Below are 15,944 nucleotides of genomic sequence, written 5' to 3' on the forward strand. Positions count from 1 at the left end.
ATGATTTGTGAAAACACAAGCAGAGCATCCCAAGTAGACCTGTTTGCCCTTCCAATATACCAACATGGGAGAGCGATGCAAACCCCGCAGCTGCCTCTGCTCAGCGCTAGGACTCAAGGAGTGGTGTGGCGGAGCTGGGTCTGTGCACTAGCTGGAGAGCAGCCTGGTTAATTGAAATATTTGGTTTCGTATTTCAGTTATATGAAAGTGCCCTGTCTGAAAATCAAAAGCTGAAGTCAAAACTGCAAGAAGCCCAGCTTGAGTTGGCCGACATCAAATCTAAGTTGGAAAAAGCAGCCCAGGTAAGGCAGAAACCAACTCCTAGACTGGAGGAACTGAGCACTGGCGCATGACAAGCCACCACATGTTTCAGTGCAGGGATGGATTTGTTTAGCTCGTGGGAGGGAAGGTTCTACAGAGGGGATTTGTATATTTTGCAGAAATAAGTGTGGTGCGAGTGATTCTCTAAGGACTGCTTCTTTGGGCAAGTGCTTCTGTAGGCTATCTAGGCCTTTGTACAGCATCCTATGAAATCCTCTCAGTTTTAATAGCTTTCTATTTTTAATTTACATGGCAGAAACAGGAGAAAACTTCTGACCGGTCTAGCATGCTGGAGATGGAGAAAAGGGTATGTGTCTCTGCTTTCTTCTGAGTCGCGATCTTTGCCTTGAATTGCTCTACAGGGCATAGCAATTTCTTGAAGGAAAGTGTAAATTAAAAGATAAGTTATATTTTTGCCTTGCAGAGCAGTTCACAGGGATAATTGTGTTCTGACCTTTTCAATGTCTGAGACTTCTCTGCTCTCTTTGCAGATCAGCCATGTTCTGGTTTCATTCTTTTGTTACAGGAAGCTACAGACCAACAAATAGTATTGCATGGTCCTACGGGGCTGTTGGTCCATTATACTTTAAAATATTATTGTTCCTTGTAAATAAAGTTTCAGGGTGGAGAGGGGAAAAAAGCACAACACCAGCTGGGTGTCCGTCTCGCGATTATACTTGAAATCTGAATGTCTGAATGCTCCTTCCTCCTAACTGAGCAGTCAGATTTATTGCAGCAAGCTAAGCTGACCTTGCAGTGTGTGGCAGTCTCTGCCCTAAATGACCTTCAGCCAGGTCAGAAGGGACTCGGGGAGGTCCGTAGTCCAACCTCCAGGCACAGTCAATGCTGAATTTGAGCTACCTTCCTCGGGACTTTGTCCTATCATTTCATGAAGATTTGTAAGTGTTGAGGTTCCACAGCTGTGGCCCCTTGTTCCGGTGCTTAAATATCCTCAGAGTGAACTTTTTATCTTGTATCTAGTCAGAACCTCCCCTGCCTCAACTGACGGCCATTATCTTGCATCCTCCCACCACATACCTTAATGGTTAATTAAAGTTAGAGCCAGCCATCACTGTCATCTGAACTAGCAGCTGGGGGAAGTCATGACATGGGTGGAGCTTTGCTTTTGTTAAAAAAACAAATGTGGCAGTGAGAGCATTGCCCTGAGCAGGACATCTCCAACCAGGGAGAGCTCACCCCCACGTCCCATCTTCCACCCATATAGGGTGCTTCCAAGATGGGGGCAACGTTCTGCATTATTTTTGTTGCATTAGGATCACAGCAGGCACAAATGCAGGTTTCTGACAGAGAGAAAAGAGTGTTGCTCACTGAGGGTGGCATTAACGGCTTCAGGACAGCTTCTGCGTTTTGTGTACCCATGTACTGGTTGGTTCCCAGAATCTGCTGTAGCAGTCAGTCAGTTTTGCAGCTCTAAAGTCCTAAATTTATCTGGGAGAAGCAGGATTTCCAGACACCTTTCCCTGGTCACTGTTTGCTATTTGGTGGGCTCAGTGGGTTTTGTCATCATCTCCTTTGCAGCAGGGGACGTGGTGGGTACGGTTACCTGCATGGCTTCACCTGCACAGCACAAAATAACATTTCATCAGAAAGTCCTGAAAGCTGGGGTCGCTAAATGTAGTGGGATAGTTTCACTGAAGAGAGCTCAGGGCTGAGAGGTCTGCCTAAATGGGCCACAGCACGGATCACCTGCTGGTTTACCAGCTGCTGTGTCCCATCTGATCAGGTTGGTAACCTGCACATTGCTTTGAGATGCTTTTCAGTGCCTGCTCATATATAAGACTCTTACTTTTCCTTAGAAGAAAATATGCTCTAAGTTTTTCCTCTAAATCCATGTGACAATCTTTGTTATGAATCCTTGTAAACAGGAGAAGCGAGCCCTGGAGCGGAAACTCTCTGAAATGGAGGAGGAGATGAAGGTAGGGAATAATCTATTCACTCTATTCTATTTTTTATGCTTTGTATTAATGTCTTTGGGGATTGTCACCCAGGAATAGGATATTAAAAGTATACGTGGGAAGGGACTCATGTTACCTCTGAGTGTGTTCCTTTCTGCATAGAGAACTACTTTAATGGCTATGTTCTCCAAACATGAAATAGTAATAAAACTGCTCTGATTGCACCATATGTTTTATTTGTTATGCTGTTTGATCTGAGAACTGTGAAGGCTATTCTCCCTAAATGCTTTCTAAAACTAACCTTTTGTGGCATCCATGAGTTTCAGTTTGCTGATCCTCTGTGCTAGTCTGCGGCCCAAGTTAAGCCGTTGCGGTTCTCTCCAGATGGGTAAGAAGACAAAGCTGGCTTTTGAGATCACGCACACTAGCCAGGAAAAAAACACAGAGTGATTGTATTTCTGTACTCCCTTCCTAAAGCATGTCACTGGAAGGCTGTGGCAGTAAGTCAGCCTGGAATGGATTTCAGCAAAGAGGAACTTGCTTCCTGATGAAACATACAGCATGGCTTACTGTCACGGGACGTCCCCCACTGACCACTCCTTTGTGTTCCCCTCTCTCTCGTGGCATTGCTTCGGAGGACGGTGGCCTCCTGCCATGGCTGGGATGCCCTGCGAGCTTGGGGCTGGCGGGGAGCACTGCAGAGCAGGAAGCAGTGTGTTGGCCGCCTAAGTACGCCTGAACCTTCTCACTGATTTTGCAGCGTGACATCGTTCTACGCTGTACGTTAATGCTCGTGTTCACAGAATGCCCCTCTTTGCTCAGTGTCCTGTGCTTCCCTTCCCTCTGAGCATGATCCGGGTAGGACCAAGCTACTTTAACAAGGAAAGACTCAGGGTTGAGAGCCGTGAGCGCTCTCACCATGCTGTGCTGATGGAAACGATTTTCTGCCATCCTCAAGGAGGTTCCAACTTCATTTTTCTATTTCAAGCTTCATGTGTTTACCAAGCGTACATCTTTGAAAGGACCCGCTGGCTTGTGCTGCATCTTCTGCTGCAGTGAGCACAGAACAATTTGGTGGAGTCTTACTGCAAAGGCTCTCTTGTTCTTTCAAAGAGGAAAAAATAAGTGTGGATGTGCTAGCTAGAAGGGGAAGGAGAAAGGACTGAATGTGCCTGAATTTCAGGTCCTTTGTCTGCTCCACAGGTGGCAACATTTAACTCCAGAGAGACTTCCCCATCATTACAGAAATGGGGCCTTCAAGGGAAAACACAGGCAGCGGCATTTTGTGTTGTTCCTTTTGCTCTGTAGATTATTCCACAAACCAGCTCAGTCCTTGGAGTAAAAAGACAAATTGGTGTCCTCTAGTGGTCTGTCGGTTTTGAACATTTATATCGGTTCAGAAAGCAATTAGTGAAATAAGGTGCCTGTAGGGACTATTGGATGCTGCCAGAGCTCCTCTGGTTCGGGTAGTTGGGAGCTGCAGACTGATGGAAGCCAAGATGGTGCACTGGGAAAAGCACTGCCAGAAGTTTGACGTGTTCTTATATTACCCTGAAGCTGCTGGTCATTGCTGGGGACAGCACATGAGCTAAAGCAGGCTGTGGTCTACCTGGAAATGAGCTATCAGATCCTCAAGAGTGATGCTTGCTCTTTGCTCCCTGCTGTGTTCCTACTGCATTAAACAACCAAAATGGGCTTTTGTTAGTGGAATAAATAGACACGGAATTTGAAAGCATCTCTTCTGAGGTGCTACTGTGTTTTCTCTTCAAATCCTCAAGTTGCAATTGTGGTGGAAAAGTTAACTCCATCCCAGCCAGACCCAGAACAATGCTGAGTACTTGTGTGTGCTGCAACATTTCTTTTGTGACAGCCACTTAATAAAAAGGAGTATGAAATCTCTGACGATAAAAACGTTGAAGTGGACAAGTCCGTAAGGAAAACAGACTTTCCATGTCCACTTACATCACGTCTTACAGTGGAAGAGTCGGCCTAGTTGTGTTTGTGCAGAGTGAGATAACCTCTGCAGAACATCTGCGTTAATCCCTGGTGTGTAAGTAGTGCCAGGAATCAAACCTATTAATGCTGGTTGGACTTGCATTCCTGCTACTTTCGCTAATTGAATTGCTGTTGAGCAGAATCAGAAGGAATAAGCAATTTAAACAAATCCACCAGCTTCTGTTAAGGTGGAGAGCAGCAAGGGGAGATAACCAAACATGCCAGGTTATTACATCTTGACTAACACTGCAGTTTTCAGGATTCTTCCCGCCAGTCTTCGAACTGAACCAGTCCATCCTGGCTCACATCCAGCCTTTTGGTCTTTGTCCAGCTCAGTGCTTCAGGTGTGGCCGGAGCAACATGAAAGCAGCTGACTTCTGTGGAAGAGGAGGCACAGCAATGTCACAGAAAGGTCCTGGGTTGCTGTGACAGAAATGCTGTGCACTTCAGCCCAAGCCCGAGGTAACAAGCTTTGTTCCTGCCATGAGTTTACCCACCGCTGATGAAGCTGCCAAGAAATGGAGAGGAGCAGGATGAAACTGGTGATCTCAAAGAACTCCTTGATGCTAGAGTTGCTCCTGCAGACCTGCTGTTGGGAAGGTGACAGGGTGGTACAGCATTTTCCTAAGTGACTGCAGAATTTGACTGGAGATAAAGCAACTTGGCTGAGGAAGGAGAAAGAAAATTAGCATTTGCACTGAACTGAATTCAATGCCAAGTGCCTGAGGTCCCAACTTAACACAGCAATTTTCCTTGAAGGTCACAGAAGCTTCTTTATTCTGTAGCAGCACTGCACCTCCTGGCTTTGTACATTGTGCATGCTTTGGGCATTTTTATTTCCCCTAGTGTTGCAGGCACAAAATCCTTTAATTGAAGGCAAGTGCAGCTGAACTGAGAAGCCTGCTTTCTGTAAGCCAAGTATCCAGCAGAGTGATAAGCAATCACAGCGGTATCGTCCAGATTCTGGTCTTTGCCCTTGGCTTCAGGCCCAGCTTTCCAGCCTTCACTAGGTGTCTTTGAGCATGATAAATAGAAAGCCATCCTACCTGCAGCGCGCACACATTTGTGCATAGGTGATCCTTTTTATCATCTGCGGCAGGGTGCTGAGGCTGAGCTGTCTCTGATCGTGCCACGCTGCAGTTTTGTGCTGTATTGGTATGGAAAAGTAAAGGTGGTCTCTAAACTGACCACAATCCTTTCCACCTCACGTAGCACGGCACCCCCTTTTACATATGTTTGACATTCTGTGCCAGCCAGATGCTCAGCTGAGTTCCCTGTAAGAAAACGGAGAACATTTGTAATCCGGGATAGCACAAAACAAAATGGCTCTTCCAGCCTGAGCATTCCCCCTGCAGCTCCTGGGGACAACGATCGCTCACGGGACAGCCACGGCCTGAGCTGTGATGTCCGTCTGTCCTCACCGGGTGCAGGACAGCCTGCCCACCAGGAGGGTGGCCAGGATTTGGGGAGAAGTGTCCCCGCTGAGGTGTCCCGGGAGCTTTCCTGCCCCACAGCTCTGTCTCGGGACCTGCCGGTCTATCTGGTGTCAGAACTGCGCTGCTGAAGGCCAGGGCTGGTGAGGCAGGGGGGGCTTCATCGCTTGGACAGCCGGGGGGGCTTGGCCCCCATCCTTTCCGTGACTCCTCGCACTCACCTGCATCGCTTCTTTTGGCTTTGCAAGGCTTTTGGATGAGGTATCTTCGTTCCTTAACGAGGAGCCAAGGCGGTGCTTTTGGGTAGCTCCAGTTGAGCTGAAGGGTGGGGGCTTCGCGGGCTACTTCTCATTTGTACAGGGATGAGCCCTCCAACAGAACGTCCTGGATGTCCTGGGATGCAGCAGTTCTGTGGGGATCTGCAGCCAGCTCCCTCCCGTGCAATCAGGTGGAAGTTCCTCCTATCACCATAGGTTTGCCAGAGCTCTTCTGGTTAAGGACGGCTTCGTTATTGCGGATAGCGACTCCCTTTGAACGCTTTCTGTTGATTAAATGGCAGAAAGGAATTCCCTTCCCCACAGACCCTTCCCTCCATCTGCTCCCCACAGGCGAGGGGGAGGATGCAGGCAGCACGGCGCTTTGCAGGCAGGACGGGAGCTGCTTTGCTGTGGGCTGGGATTTCTTCACTTCAACTTAAATTTCCTCTTCTGGCGGGCGTTCCCCTGCCTGCCTCCCACTGCCCTGTGCCTGCGCCCCCTCCTTCTTGGCAGAGGCTTTCCCGTTCCTGCGGCACCGCTGCCTGACGAGCTGAGCTGCGGGGGGGGTAAGGATGGGATGCTGCTCAGGAGGCAGCCCCTGGCACCACGCACGGTGTAAATGCCCCACGTACGGTTTTGCTTCGGTGTCACTGGGGAAATGCCGTCCTTGAACAAGAAATGGTGATGTCTGCACGGCTTCTGCCATCTTCCTGCTTTGCCTTCTGCATTGCCTCCATGTCGTGTGTCCCCCTGTACAGCTGGGACTGTGCTCGCCCCACCTCGGAGGCTTGGTTCCAGCACTGTCCTGTGCTCCTTTTTGTGTTTCTTCTGTTACTAAAAATGCCATGTTTCGAATGCCTTCTCTTTAAGATTCTGTCATTCATACTGCTGTCGTTAAAATGAGTGCTTTAGTGTTTTAGCTTTGCACTTCTAAATGAGAGATACGTTGAGCCTTGGGGCAGAGTAGAGTTGAATCTGGACAGAGTTACCCGGACAAAAACCCACACGCCCCGCGCCTTCCGGCAGGACTGAGACCTGGGCAAGGCGTTCAGATGTCGTAGGGACAGGGGCTGTGAGGTGACGTGTCTGGGTGATCCACTGCGGGACAGTGACACTCACACATGCTTAATACATAAATAAAACCTCCCATGGAGCTCTGGTTGCTCTTTGCTACACCAGGCTGTTTTAGCTTTTGGAGACGTGAAGAAAAGGAGACGTAAAGAAATTCCCAGCTGCCAGCAGCGCTTTCGTAGCCCGTGGAGGTGGGAAGTCAGCAGTGGTGGTTCTCAGAGTAGTAAGTCCGTGGCTGTGTGCTGGTGGAGCTTGCACCTCGATAAATTAGAAAATAGTCAGTCAGAGACCGGCCTGCCTCGTAGGAAATCCACCTTTCTAAAGGCTGTGGGGACCCCTGGAGAAAGGGAAGGTTCCCGAATATCCTCAGTGTGCTGTAAGGCTTTCTTCGTATGCATCTGAGCTGCTGCCTACCCAGCACTCACTGCTACTAATTTTTCTTTTATTCTCTATTTTACTGCTCGTGGACTAAATTCACCTTTCTGTGCCCTTTTGTCTCCGTGGTGTGTTTTCTCTGTATTTCTGTGTCCACTCCTGTCACTCTCTGCAGAATCTCCACCAGCTCAAACAGATTCACACTCTGAGGCAGATGAATGAGCAGCTGCTGGCCGAGAACAGGGCTCTGACCCGGGTCGTAGCCAGGCTTTCACTGCCCGCCAAGCCCTCCGAATCAGAGGAGCTGTAGCCGCTTCCCCTCCGGCTCATCTCGCCTCCCTCTTCCACTCTTCCAGGCAGGTCTCCGCTCCCGTGGCCGAGCTGCTCGCCGCCTCGCCGCTCCCCAGGCTGCCTGATGAAGCTTGGGGCTCAAAGCAGCATGTGCCCGAGGAGCCTGTGCCAGCCAGCAGCGTGCTGGCCTTGCTCCGGCTGCAGGCAGGGCTTCGCCGCAGGCGGCTGCGTTCACTTCTGCTGCCCCTCGCTCTGCTTGGCAGGTGCTGACCTCCGCCGTCTCCCTCCCCGCCCGCAGCGGGAGGGTTTGCTTTTTCCTTTTTCCCCATTGAGTACAGAAATAGGAGGGCATGCTCCCTGCTTTACGCCGAGGCTTGGAGTCCGATGGATGGCGCTGAAGTGGCTGCGGAGGAGCGGGAGAGATCAGCTGCTTCCCAGGGGCTTAGCACAGCTGAATGCCTTCGGGGTGGCACCAGCGCCAGCATCCCCCTCCCAGTGCCTTACCTCCAAGTCGGTGCCTTTATGGTGTGAGCCTGGTCGTAGGGTCACTGGACTCAGTGCAGTGAGAAGCTGGCTCGTAGCAGACAGGATTGTGCAAAGTCAGAATTAATCTAACTATTTCTCGGGATGTTACAAAAAACACAGGTTTTAGACAGGAAGGAGTCTCTAAACTCTAAAAACTCTAAAAAAACCTCTAAAAACTCTAAAACTGGGCAGTCTGCAACAATTTCTCTTGCTCAGCTGAGCAAAGAAAACAAGCTCCTTCCCTCACCTTAAATAGTGAGGTGTTTTAGTCTGAGTTCAGAGCTGCAGCATCCCCCTGCCTTCTGCAGCCTGGTTACAAGGCAGGGCAAGCAGCAGGAGGCCGACCAGCCACATTTCCTTTTTTTCACCTTGTGTTTTAAAGTCACTGCAGAAAAATTAGTGTTTGAAATCCAAGGGCAAGCCTTCTGTAGCTTTGCCGTACACATCACACCGTTAAACTACATCCCTTCTTGCTGCTTCAGTGCTAAAATAAAGCTATAAGTGCTTCTTTCTGCGAGCCCTACCTGCCTTTTGCAGGTTAGTAGGGATATTTGGGCCCCTACAGACATAGCTTTTTTTTTAAAAAAAAAAAAAATAGAAGCACAATGCTCTAATGGGCTGGAAGTGGCACTAAGGTACGAAAAAATCTATTCTTAGCACACAAATTATATCAAAGATGATTAACCGTGGAAACAAACGAACCGGGGGAATTGGGGCTTCCCTTCCCGGGAGTCTCAGTGCAAGACCAAGTGTTCATCACAGGCCTGCTGGGGGCTGACCGAGACGGGGTGTTCCACCTTATGTGGCCCGAAGGGTGCAGGTGGGCAGAGGAAACAATCCCACCTTCTTCCTGCTTTAAATCTGCAAAAATATCCTTGAACTTGTCACTGCCTCACCTTGTTCCCATAAGCAGGGAGTTTCAGTCAATCTCTTTCCTAAAGTGTTTTGAGAGCTAAGAGGGAGAATTGACCAAAACCACTTCCAGACCCGCAGAAATAACGTGTCACACCCTGGAAGTCAGCTGTCTCTCTTCTCCCGCTAGGCAATAACCGCATCTTTGCTTCTCCCCCTGCTGCCACCCCTGCTCAGGGTGCCGCCACCCCGTCCCCCGTGCAGGCTGCCTGAGACATGGACGGGCTGATCGTCCCCCGCTTGCTTCTAGGTTTGAAACTCACTGCTTGTGTCCGAGCTGGAGAAGAGCTGTGTATCTGTGAGCTCATCTGGTGTTTTTTTTCAACTCCTCGTAGGTCTAGCACGGGATGTTACTGTTACCTGTAAGCCTTGTCTCCCCGGTGTCCTCAGACATCACAGCCCTACAGTCACGGCACTATTTTAATCTGGCAGCGTTACTGCAGTGGCACTTTTCAAAGAATCTCATTTCCCCAAATCCCCATGATTTCCGCAGTGCACCGGGCTGCGTCCTTCCTTACTGCTTCCAGCAAGACGTTTATAAAACTTCATTTTCCAGGCCCTTGTATTGCCAGCCTGCTTCACGTGCAACTTATTTTGCGAGGCTGCTTTGCCCTGAGTGCCCGCAGCTTGGGAGGAATTACATTTCACAAGGCTGATTTTTAGCTTTCAGAAAGCTTCACTGGGAACCGGTGGAATCGGGTGAAAGCCAGGAAACTTTTCAAGAAGCTCTTGTTCTACTCATAGTTACCTTCCTCCCTTTTCCGAGAAATCACCGAAGTTGCACTGAGCATGTTTAGGAAGCACAGCCACCAGCAGAGCTCCCAGCGGGCTGTAGAACCGGGGTGGTTGCTCTCTGATGGTGCTAACGGGCACGTGTGACAGATTTTCTCTGCCAAAGCAAGGGGCAGAATTTCCGGGCGCTGTCCTGTTGGAGCGATGGGCTCCTTCAAGCCTGCAAGGCCACCCTAGGCAGTGACAGAGGGGACAGGGGCTGCCCATCTGCAGACCTCAGCAGGTGGGTGAACGCCTCCAGTGCCCTGGACAGGAGGCAGCGTGCTTTGTCGGGGGTCTTGGGTGAAGCTCAGGAGGAAACGGAGGGGTGCAGTGAGACCGCAAATGCTTTCCCCATCTCCCTGGGCTCCTGGGCACTTGGGTGGTGGCTGGTGCCTTTCATCTGGCCCTGGGAAATCCCGTAATGAGCCCTGAGCAGGGCTGGGGGGAGCTGGCGTCTGCCCCCGGTCTGCAGCGGTGGCACTGGGGGACTGCACACAGGGGGCTGGGGAGGCGTTGGGTTGGAGCCAGGGCTAAAACCCCAGCTCAGGAGGAAGGAGACAGCAGTGCAGCTCCGTCGAGGAGCAGCAGGGGGATTTCATGTCGGGGGAATTCCTCTAAGATCGAGATGAGTCACGGCTGAGCTCATTCTGTGCCTGTGCCGTGGCGTGGCCCCGCTCCACATGCCTGGGGCAGTGCTGTCCTCGGAGGGGCTCTCGGCGGGACGCCCACCTGCAGCGTGGGAAACGAGGCTTAGGGCCTTTCTTCTGGCCAGTGAGAAATACTGGAAAGGTCTTGTTGAAGTTCTTTCTTCCTGAATTTCTGATGAAAAGCTCTCTGGCTTTTGGCCGTGGCGCAGCTGCTGTTTCAGCCCCAGCATCAGACACACATGGAGCACCAAGGAGGTGGCTCTGGTGTGTTCTGCCACGGCACAAGCACCTACATTAAACATCTGTGGGATCCCGGAGAGATTTTTTATTCTAAAGAGATTTTGCAAAGCAGGCTTGGTCCCGTCCTGAATTAGAAGTCCAAAGCTGAAAAAATGTCAGGCCTTTGTTTTCCCCTCTAGTCCTGGCCAAATGGGAAAAACAATACAGGAAAAAAAAAAAAAATCAAAAAACCACCTTTATAGTTTTCTGCCAAGGCCTAATTGACCATTGGGAGCAGGTTTGGGCTGAAACAGCTCAGAAATGGTTCCTGCTCCCCCAGCCGGGTGCCGACTGAGCGCGGGGGCTGGGGCACCGCTTCCCGCGGGGGCTTTGCTGTGCTCGATGTCCGACGGCCACCCCGCAGGACTCGCGGCCACCCCGCGGCGCTGAGCACGGCGGGTGAAGGCACACCACGAGGAGAGCTGCACGTGGCCATGGGAGCAGGACACGAGCCGAGCCAGCTGCCACCCTCACGCCGGGACGTGGCCGCGCTGTCCCGGCCGGTTTTCCTCGGAGCTGCAGGGTTTTTTTTGCCATCCCACCAAGCTGTAACCCTGCCTTGTCTTTGTCTTTGCGCAGATTTTGACGGAGCTGAAGTCGGACAATCAAAGGCTGAAGGACGAGAACGGAGCGCTCATTCGTGTCATCAGCAAGCTCTCCAAATAGGAAGCCTGAGCGAAGGCAGGACGAGGAGGGGTGTCCTACACGAGCTGCCAACCCCGCACCAAGCCCTACCCCCTCTTTTCCTCCTGTCAAAAGTACAGCAAGCATTTCAGCCATGGGATCAACGTCACACCTGCCTTGCCCTGCCCTTTGCTGTACATTCCCTTCCTGCCCTTTTTTCCCCCACAACACACACCCCTGCCATTTTACGATTTTTAATTTAAGCATGTTGTGGTATCTCGGACATTTTATTCAAGGGAGAAGAGAAGAAACATAAGGACCGGTTTTGAGCTGCCAAAACTTTTCCTTCCGGAAGCCCGGTATATGGCATTGGACTCCGGTTTGGAGTAGGTAGCTTCTACTTCAAAAAGTGACGCCTAAAGAACTAATCCGGCACGTCCAAGCCCTTTCTAGGTGGGAAATGTGAACGTGGGCTGGGACTCTGCGGATGTGCATCAGCCCACCTGGGATGTGGGACTCTGGCTATAAAGCGATGCTGTGAAAGCCACCAGAGCTGTAACGGGCTGCTTTGCACAGAGACCTTGTTCTTCTTTTGCCCCGGTAGACCAAGCTTTTTTATTTAGTGTAAGATCTGAGAAAATGAGTGCTGACTCAGCACGAGGCCCCCATCCCTCACCCTGCCTTGCCCCCGCAGCCTGGGGGATGGCGTCCCGCGCTGCGTCCGTCGGGGCTCCTGCCCGGCGCTCTGCGGCCAGCGGCATCTGCTCGCTGCCTCCGGGCTCTTGCTTCTCAGGATAACATCACAGGTACTCGCCAAACCTTCTGAAGGAGAAGCTTGACCCGGTAGAGATCCTCTGCTGCCTTCACATGCATTCGGGTGTGAATCACTTGGCAGGGAGCTGTGCCCACACGAGGAACCAGCCTCCCTGTCCTAACGGTGTGGGGGGCACCTTCCTGCCAGCTGTCGGTGAAGGCAGAGCCCCTAGAGCAGTCTGGTCGGGTATTTCAGGTACCGTGCGTTGGTTTTCAGCATCAGGCTGACCAGCTGGAACACAGTTTTGTTTCTGGGGAACGGAGACAAGAGAGGGAATGCCAGAGTCCCGTCCCACCCACCCTTCCCTCTGTGGGAAAGCTCGGCGCAGCTCAGTTTCGAGGCGGAGGAGCATGGAGCGGTGATCGCTCGTCCTCCCGCATGCCTCGGGAGGCTGCCCCCGTGCCAGGGGCAGGAAGGAGCTGCCCTTGGGCACGCTGGTAGCTGTGTCTCTAGGACAAAAGTCTTTTAATCTGTCAAAAGCTTGCAATAAGCCTTGACCTTGAAGGAAACCTCAAAGAATCAGAAAACAAAAGCTTTGATGTTGTACGTACTCAGAACAGTTTGAAATTGTTCTCTCTATGGGCATTTAGACAGCGACTCCTCCAGGTGCTGCGCGACGCCGGTAGCAGCAGTGGCCTGGTATCAGACCTGTTGAGCTTCCCCTTTTAACAGATCCCTCCCAAAAGATACCTTCCCTCTACCACACTTCTTGCTGGGTGCAACCCCCTTTCCGTCTCCTTCCACGTTTCCCCTCTCGTTTCCTTCGCCCTGTGAGTTCCCTGCTCCGTGTGGCTCGGGCACCAAGCTCGGAGGTTGCCACAAGTCTCACCCAGCTCCGTGGTGCTGCCGGGCTGGGGGGGCTCTGCTGGGAGCGGAGAGGAGACACCTGAATCAGGAGCATAACTCTTGAGCTTGCTCAACAGGGTAACATTTTTCGGTCTGTCCTAGGCTTTTTGGAACCTTTTGCTGGTTATTTCTTCAGAAAGCGCGTGTATTTTCCTCTCCCTTGGGTGTTTTTTTTTTTGTTTGTTTCATTTCTTTTTAACTCTCTTTTTTTTTTTTTCCTTCCCCTCCCCGTCCTGCCTGTTTCCACCTCTCTGGCTCTTGCTGGAGCTGCCCTGCAAACACTGGCAGCTCCGGACGGAGCTTCTTCTGCTCCGCTCTTCAGCCAGCGGAGTTACGTGGGCGCGACACGAGATGCCGTTCCTCCTGGTACACTGAGGCCCTTCCTCTGCTGCTGTGCTTTGGGGAGGAAGAGACCAAAGCTGGTAATGGCATCAGGGTTTCTGCAGAGCACTGCCTAAGCCAGGCATCTTTTTTTTTTTTTTATTACTTTATTTTAACCCTGCTATATTTAACAGCTTTAAGTCTTGAGATCCGGTCAATGCTTTTTCTGCACGCCGTTCCCACTTGGTGCACTCTTTATGTGAGTACTTCTGCGTTTCTTGGTGTTTTCTCAGTGGTCCACCCCTCGCTCCAGACCTGGGCTCTCTCGTCCCTAACGGGGGCAGGAGCCCGGCCCCCTGTGCTGCCCGCGGGGCGGCCGCCCCCCTCCTTCTGCCTGGCGTGCCAGGGCCCGAGCGCCAGGCTGTGCGTGCCCAGCGGGACGAGGGGCAGGATCTCAGACCGAAGACCCTGCTCTCGCGAGGCAGGTTCCTGGCAGCGGGAGGAAGCCCGGTATCTGTTTTGGGAGAGGGTTCAACCCAATCTGACAAATCCATCCCGCACTGACATGTTGCCCCTTCCCACCCGGACGCTCATTGCGTTTTATCCGAAGGAACAGTATGCAAAGGGCGCAGAAGGCTTCATCCCTCTGCACGGCACCTTGCGAAGCCAAACCACTTTAGATGAAGTGTCTGCTTAGCACTGGATTATCCTCCCACGCCTCGAGCGGCGCGGAGGACCCACCACCAGTTTAGTCGTGCTGACTAGCCAAAGCTGTGAGTACTTGGTGATGACAATGTAATTGCAAACCAAATTCGTGAGAATGGTTTTTGGTCTCACTTCGCAATGCCTGACATAACCAGTGCACTGAGGAGGTAGCGAATAGGATACCTTGCATTCTGCGCTTGGGACAGAGTGCAAAGAAGGCAGTTTTTAAAACTGATCCCTATTTGAACCATTTGCCAGACGTGGTCTCCATTGGAGAACACAAGCTTTTTTTCTAAGCAATTGCTTGGGGTGAATTCATTTTTATTGCTTGGGGTGAACCCGCCTGTTGTGGCTGCAAGTTTGATGATGGCTCTTTGTAAATAAACTCCTTGGAGAAAGCAGGACTAGCTTACGAGATGGGGAGAGAATGTATTTTTATGCAACTTTGAGTGGCCTTCCAAACCCTGAGATGAATGATTTGTTTTACTGGTTGTTGTTATATAGTATTATAAGTATTATGTGTTTGAAAGTTTGGGAATAATATTCACATCTATGATGCTTGTAAACACAACAGTATTTATAAATGAATAAAATAAGAGTTGATAAAATAGAAGTTCTGACTTTGCCTCCATCTTTCTGGAGCAGGGGGAAGCTGCTGCAAGCAGGTTAGCAGAACGCCTTCTTCTTCTCAAAGTGTCCATAGCACGGCAGTGCCCACCTTGTGTAAAAGCAGAAACGCTCTGCAGGTACAGCACGGGGAGGGCAGCTCTCCCCTGCGTGTGTGTTTGGGGAAAGCTCAAACGAAGGCAGGTCCCCAGAGCCGCCTGCCCCAGCCAGAAGGGAGGGGAGAGGATCCGCCAGGCGCATCCTGCTCGGAGGAGGGAGCCCTCTTGGAACGCGGGCAGGGAAGCAGCGTTCAGGAGCTGTTCTGAAATAAGACTTAGGTGGGTTTGTGAAGCTGAGAGCTGACCAAAGCACCTAAGCGTGGTCCCCTTTTCTTGCCAGCTTCTGGCAGAGACACGCTCCAGGCTCTCCCTCCACGGTGCCGAGCCTTGTATTTGCTCTGCTCAGGAGTTCGGTCAGGACAAACGCGGGTTTGGGTGCTGCAGCCACGTCTCCAAACCTTTGTCCCAAGTGAGGTTGCCAGAAAGCTCTGCATAAGCAGCATGGTCTACAGAGGTGGTTAGTGCAGCTGGAGCTCTGCCCCTCGGGGTTTTGTGTGCTCAGCGCCCCTGCGAGGCAGGGCAGGAGCTCGTCGCCGGCACGTGCCGTAGGAAGGGGACGGGAGGCGCTGGGGGCGAGGAGTTTGGTGGGGACCTCTGGCGTCCTCCCAGCCGCCATCCAGCCCAGCGTGGGGCTGGGACAGGGGCTGGCACCGGGGCCCGGGGACACCCCTGCCATGTCTGAGCACCCCTTGCACCCCGGTCCCTCCCTCGTCCCTGCGCTCGTGGCCATGGGGCCTGCCCCCTCCCCGAGCCCCCAGCAGCGAAACCAGCAGGGATGCAGGGCTCCTTTCAGCTCGTTTCTTTAATAAGGAGACAGATATCATTACAAAATAACCATTTAACGATCAGAGACGGAAACGACAGAGTCCACACGAGAGGAAGGGGCTTTAAAAGCAGCTTCCTGCCGGAGCCGAGCGCTGCAGAGGCCAGGACGGGCACGGGGGCCGGGGGCTGGGGGTCTTCCTTCGCTGCGGGAAGCCACGAGACCCTGAGACTCCCAAAGGTGCTGCTTTTTCCTCCCAGCGCTGGGGAGAAAAGGGCGAAGAGCCGAGCTCGATGCGTAGACTCGCTCCCTTTCCCCTGGGAGGCTGAAGCTGGTGTCCCCAGGCGTGG

At 51.9% G+C, this 15,944-nt stretch overlaps 1 protein-coding gene across 10 annotated transcripts in view; it reads left to right on the top strand.

Moving 5' to 3' along the window:
• PPP1R12B (protein phosphatase 1 regulatory subunit 12B) overlaps positions 1 to 14,719 on the top strand; it is a 119,613-nt gene extending 104,894 nt beyond the window's left edge. For 4 of the 10 annotated variants that reach the window (XM_040536299.1, XM_040536305.1, XM_040536304.1 and 1 more), the window contains 4 exons: positions 198 to 302; positions 575 to 628; positions 2,208 to 2,258; positions 11,376 to 14,719. In XM_040536299.1, the coding sequence (XP_040392233.1) occupies positions 198 to 302; positions 575 to 628; positions 2,208 to 2,258; positions 11,376 to 11,462 (297 nt within the window). In that variant the 3' untranslated portion in view covers positions 11,463 to 14,719. Of the gene's footprint in view, positions 1 to 197; positions 303 to 574; positions 629 to 2,207; positions 2,259 to 2,557; positions 2,626 to 11,375 lie in introns of all 10 variants that reach the window. The other 6 variants (XM_040536300.1, XM_040536309.1, XM_040536308.1 and 3 more) reach the window with 4 other exon arrangements.
• Positions 14,720 to 15,944: the final 1,225 nt, after the last annotated feature.

This window comes from Cygnus olor, chromosome 24, assembly GCF_009769625.2.
Source record: "Cygnus olor isolate bCygOlo1 chromosome 24, bCygOlo1.pri.v2, whole genome shotgun sequence".
NCBI lineage: Eukaryota > Metazoa > Chordata > Aves > Anseriformes > Anatidae > Cygnus > Cygnus olor.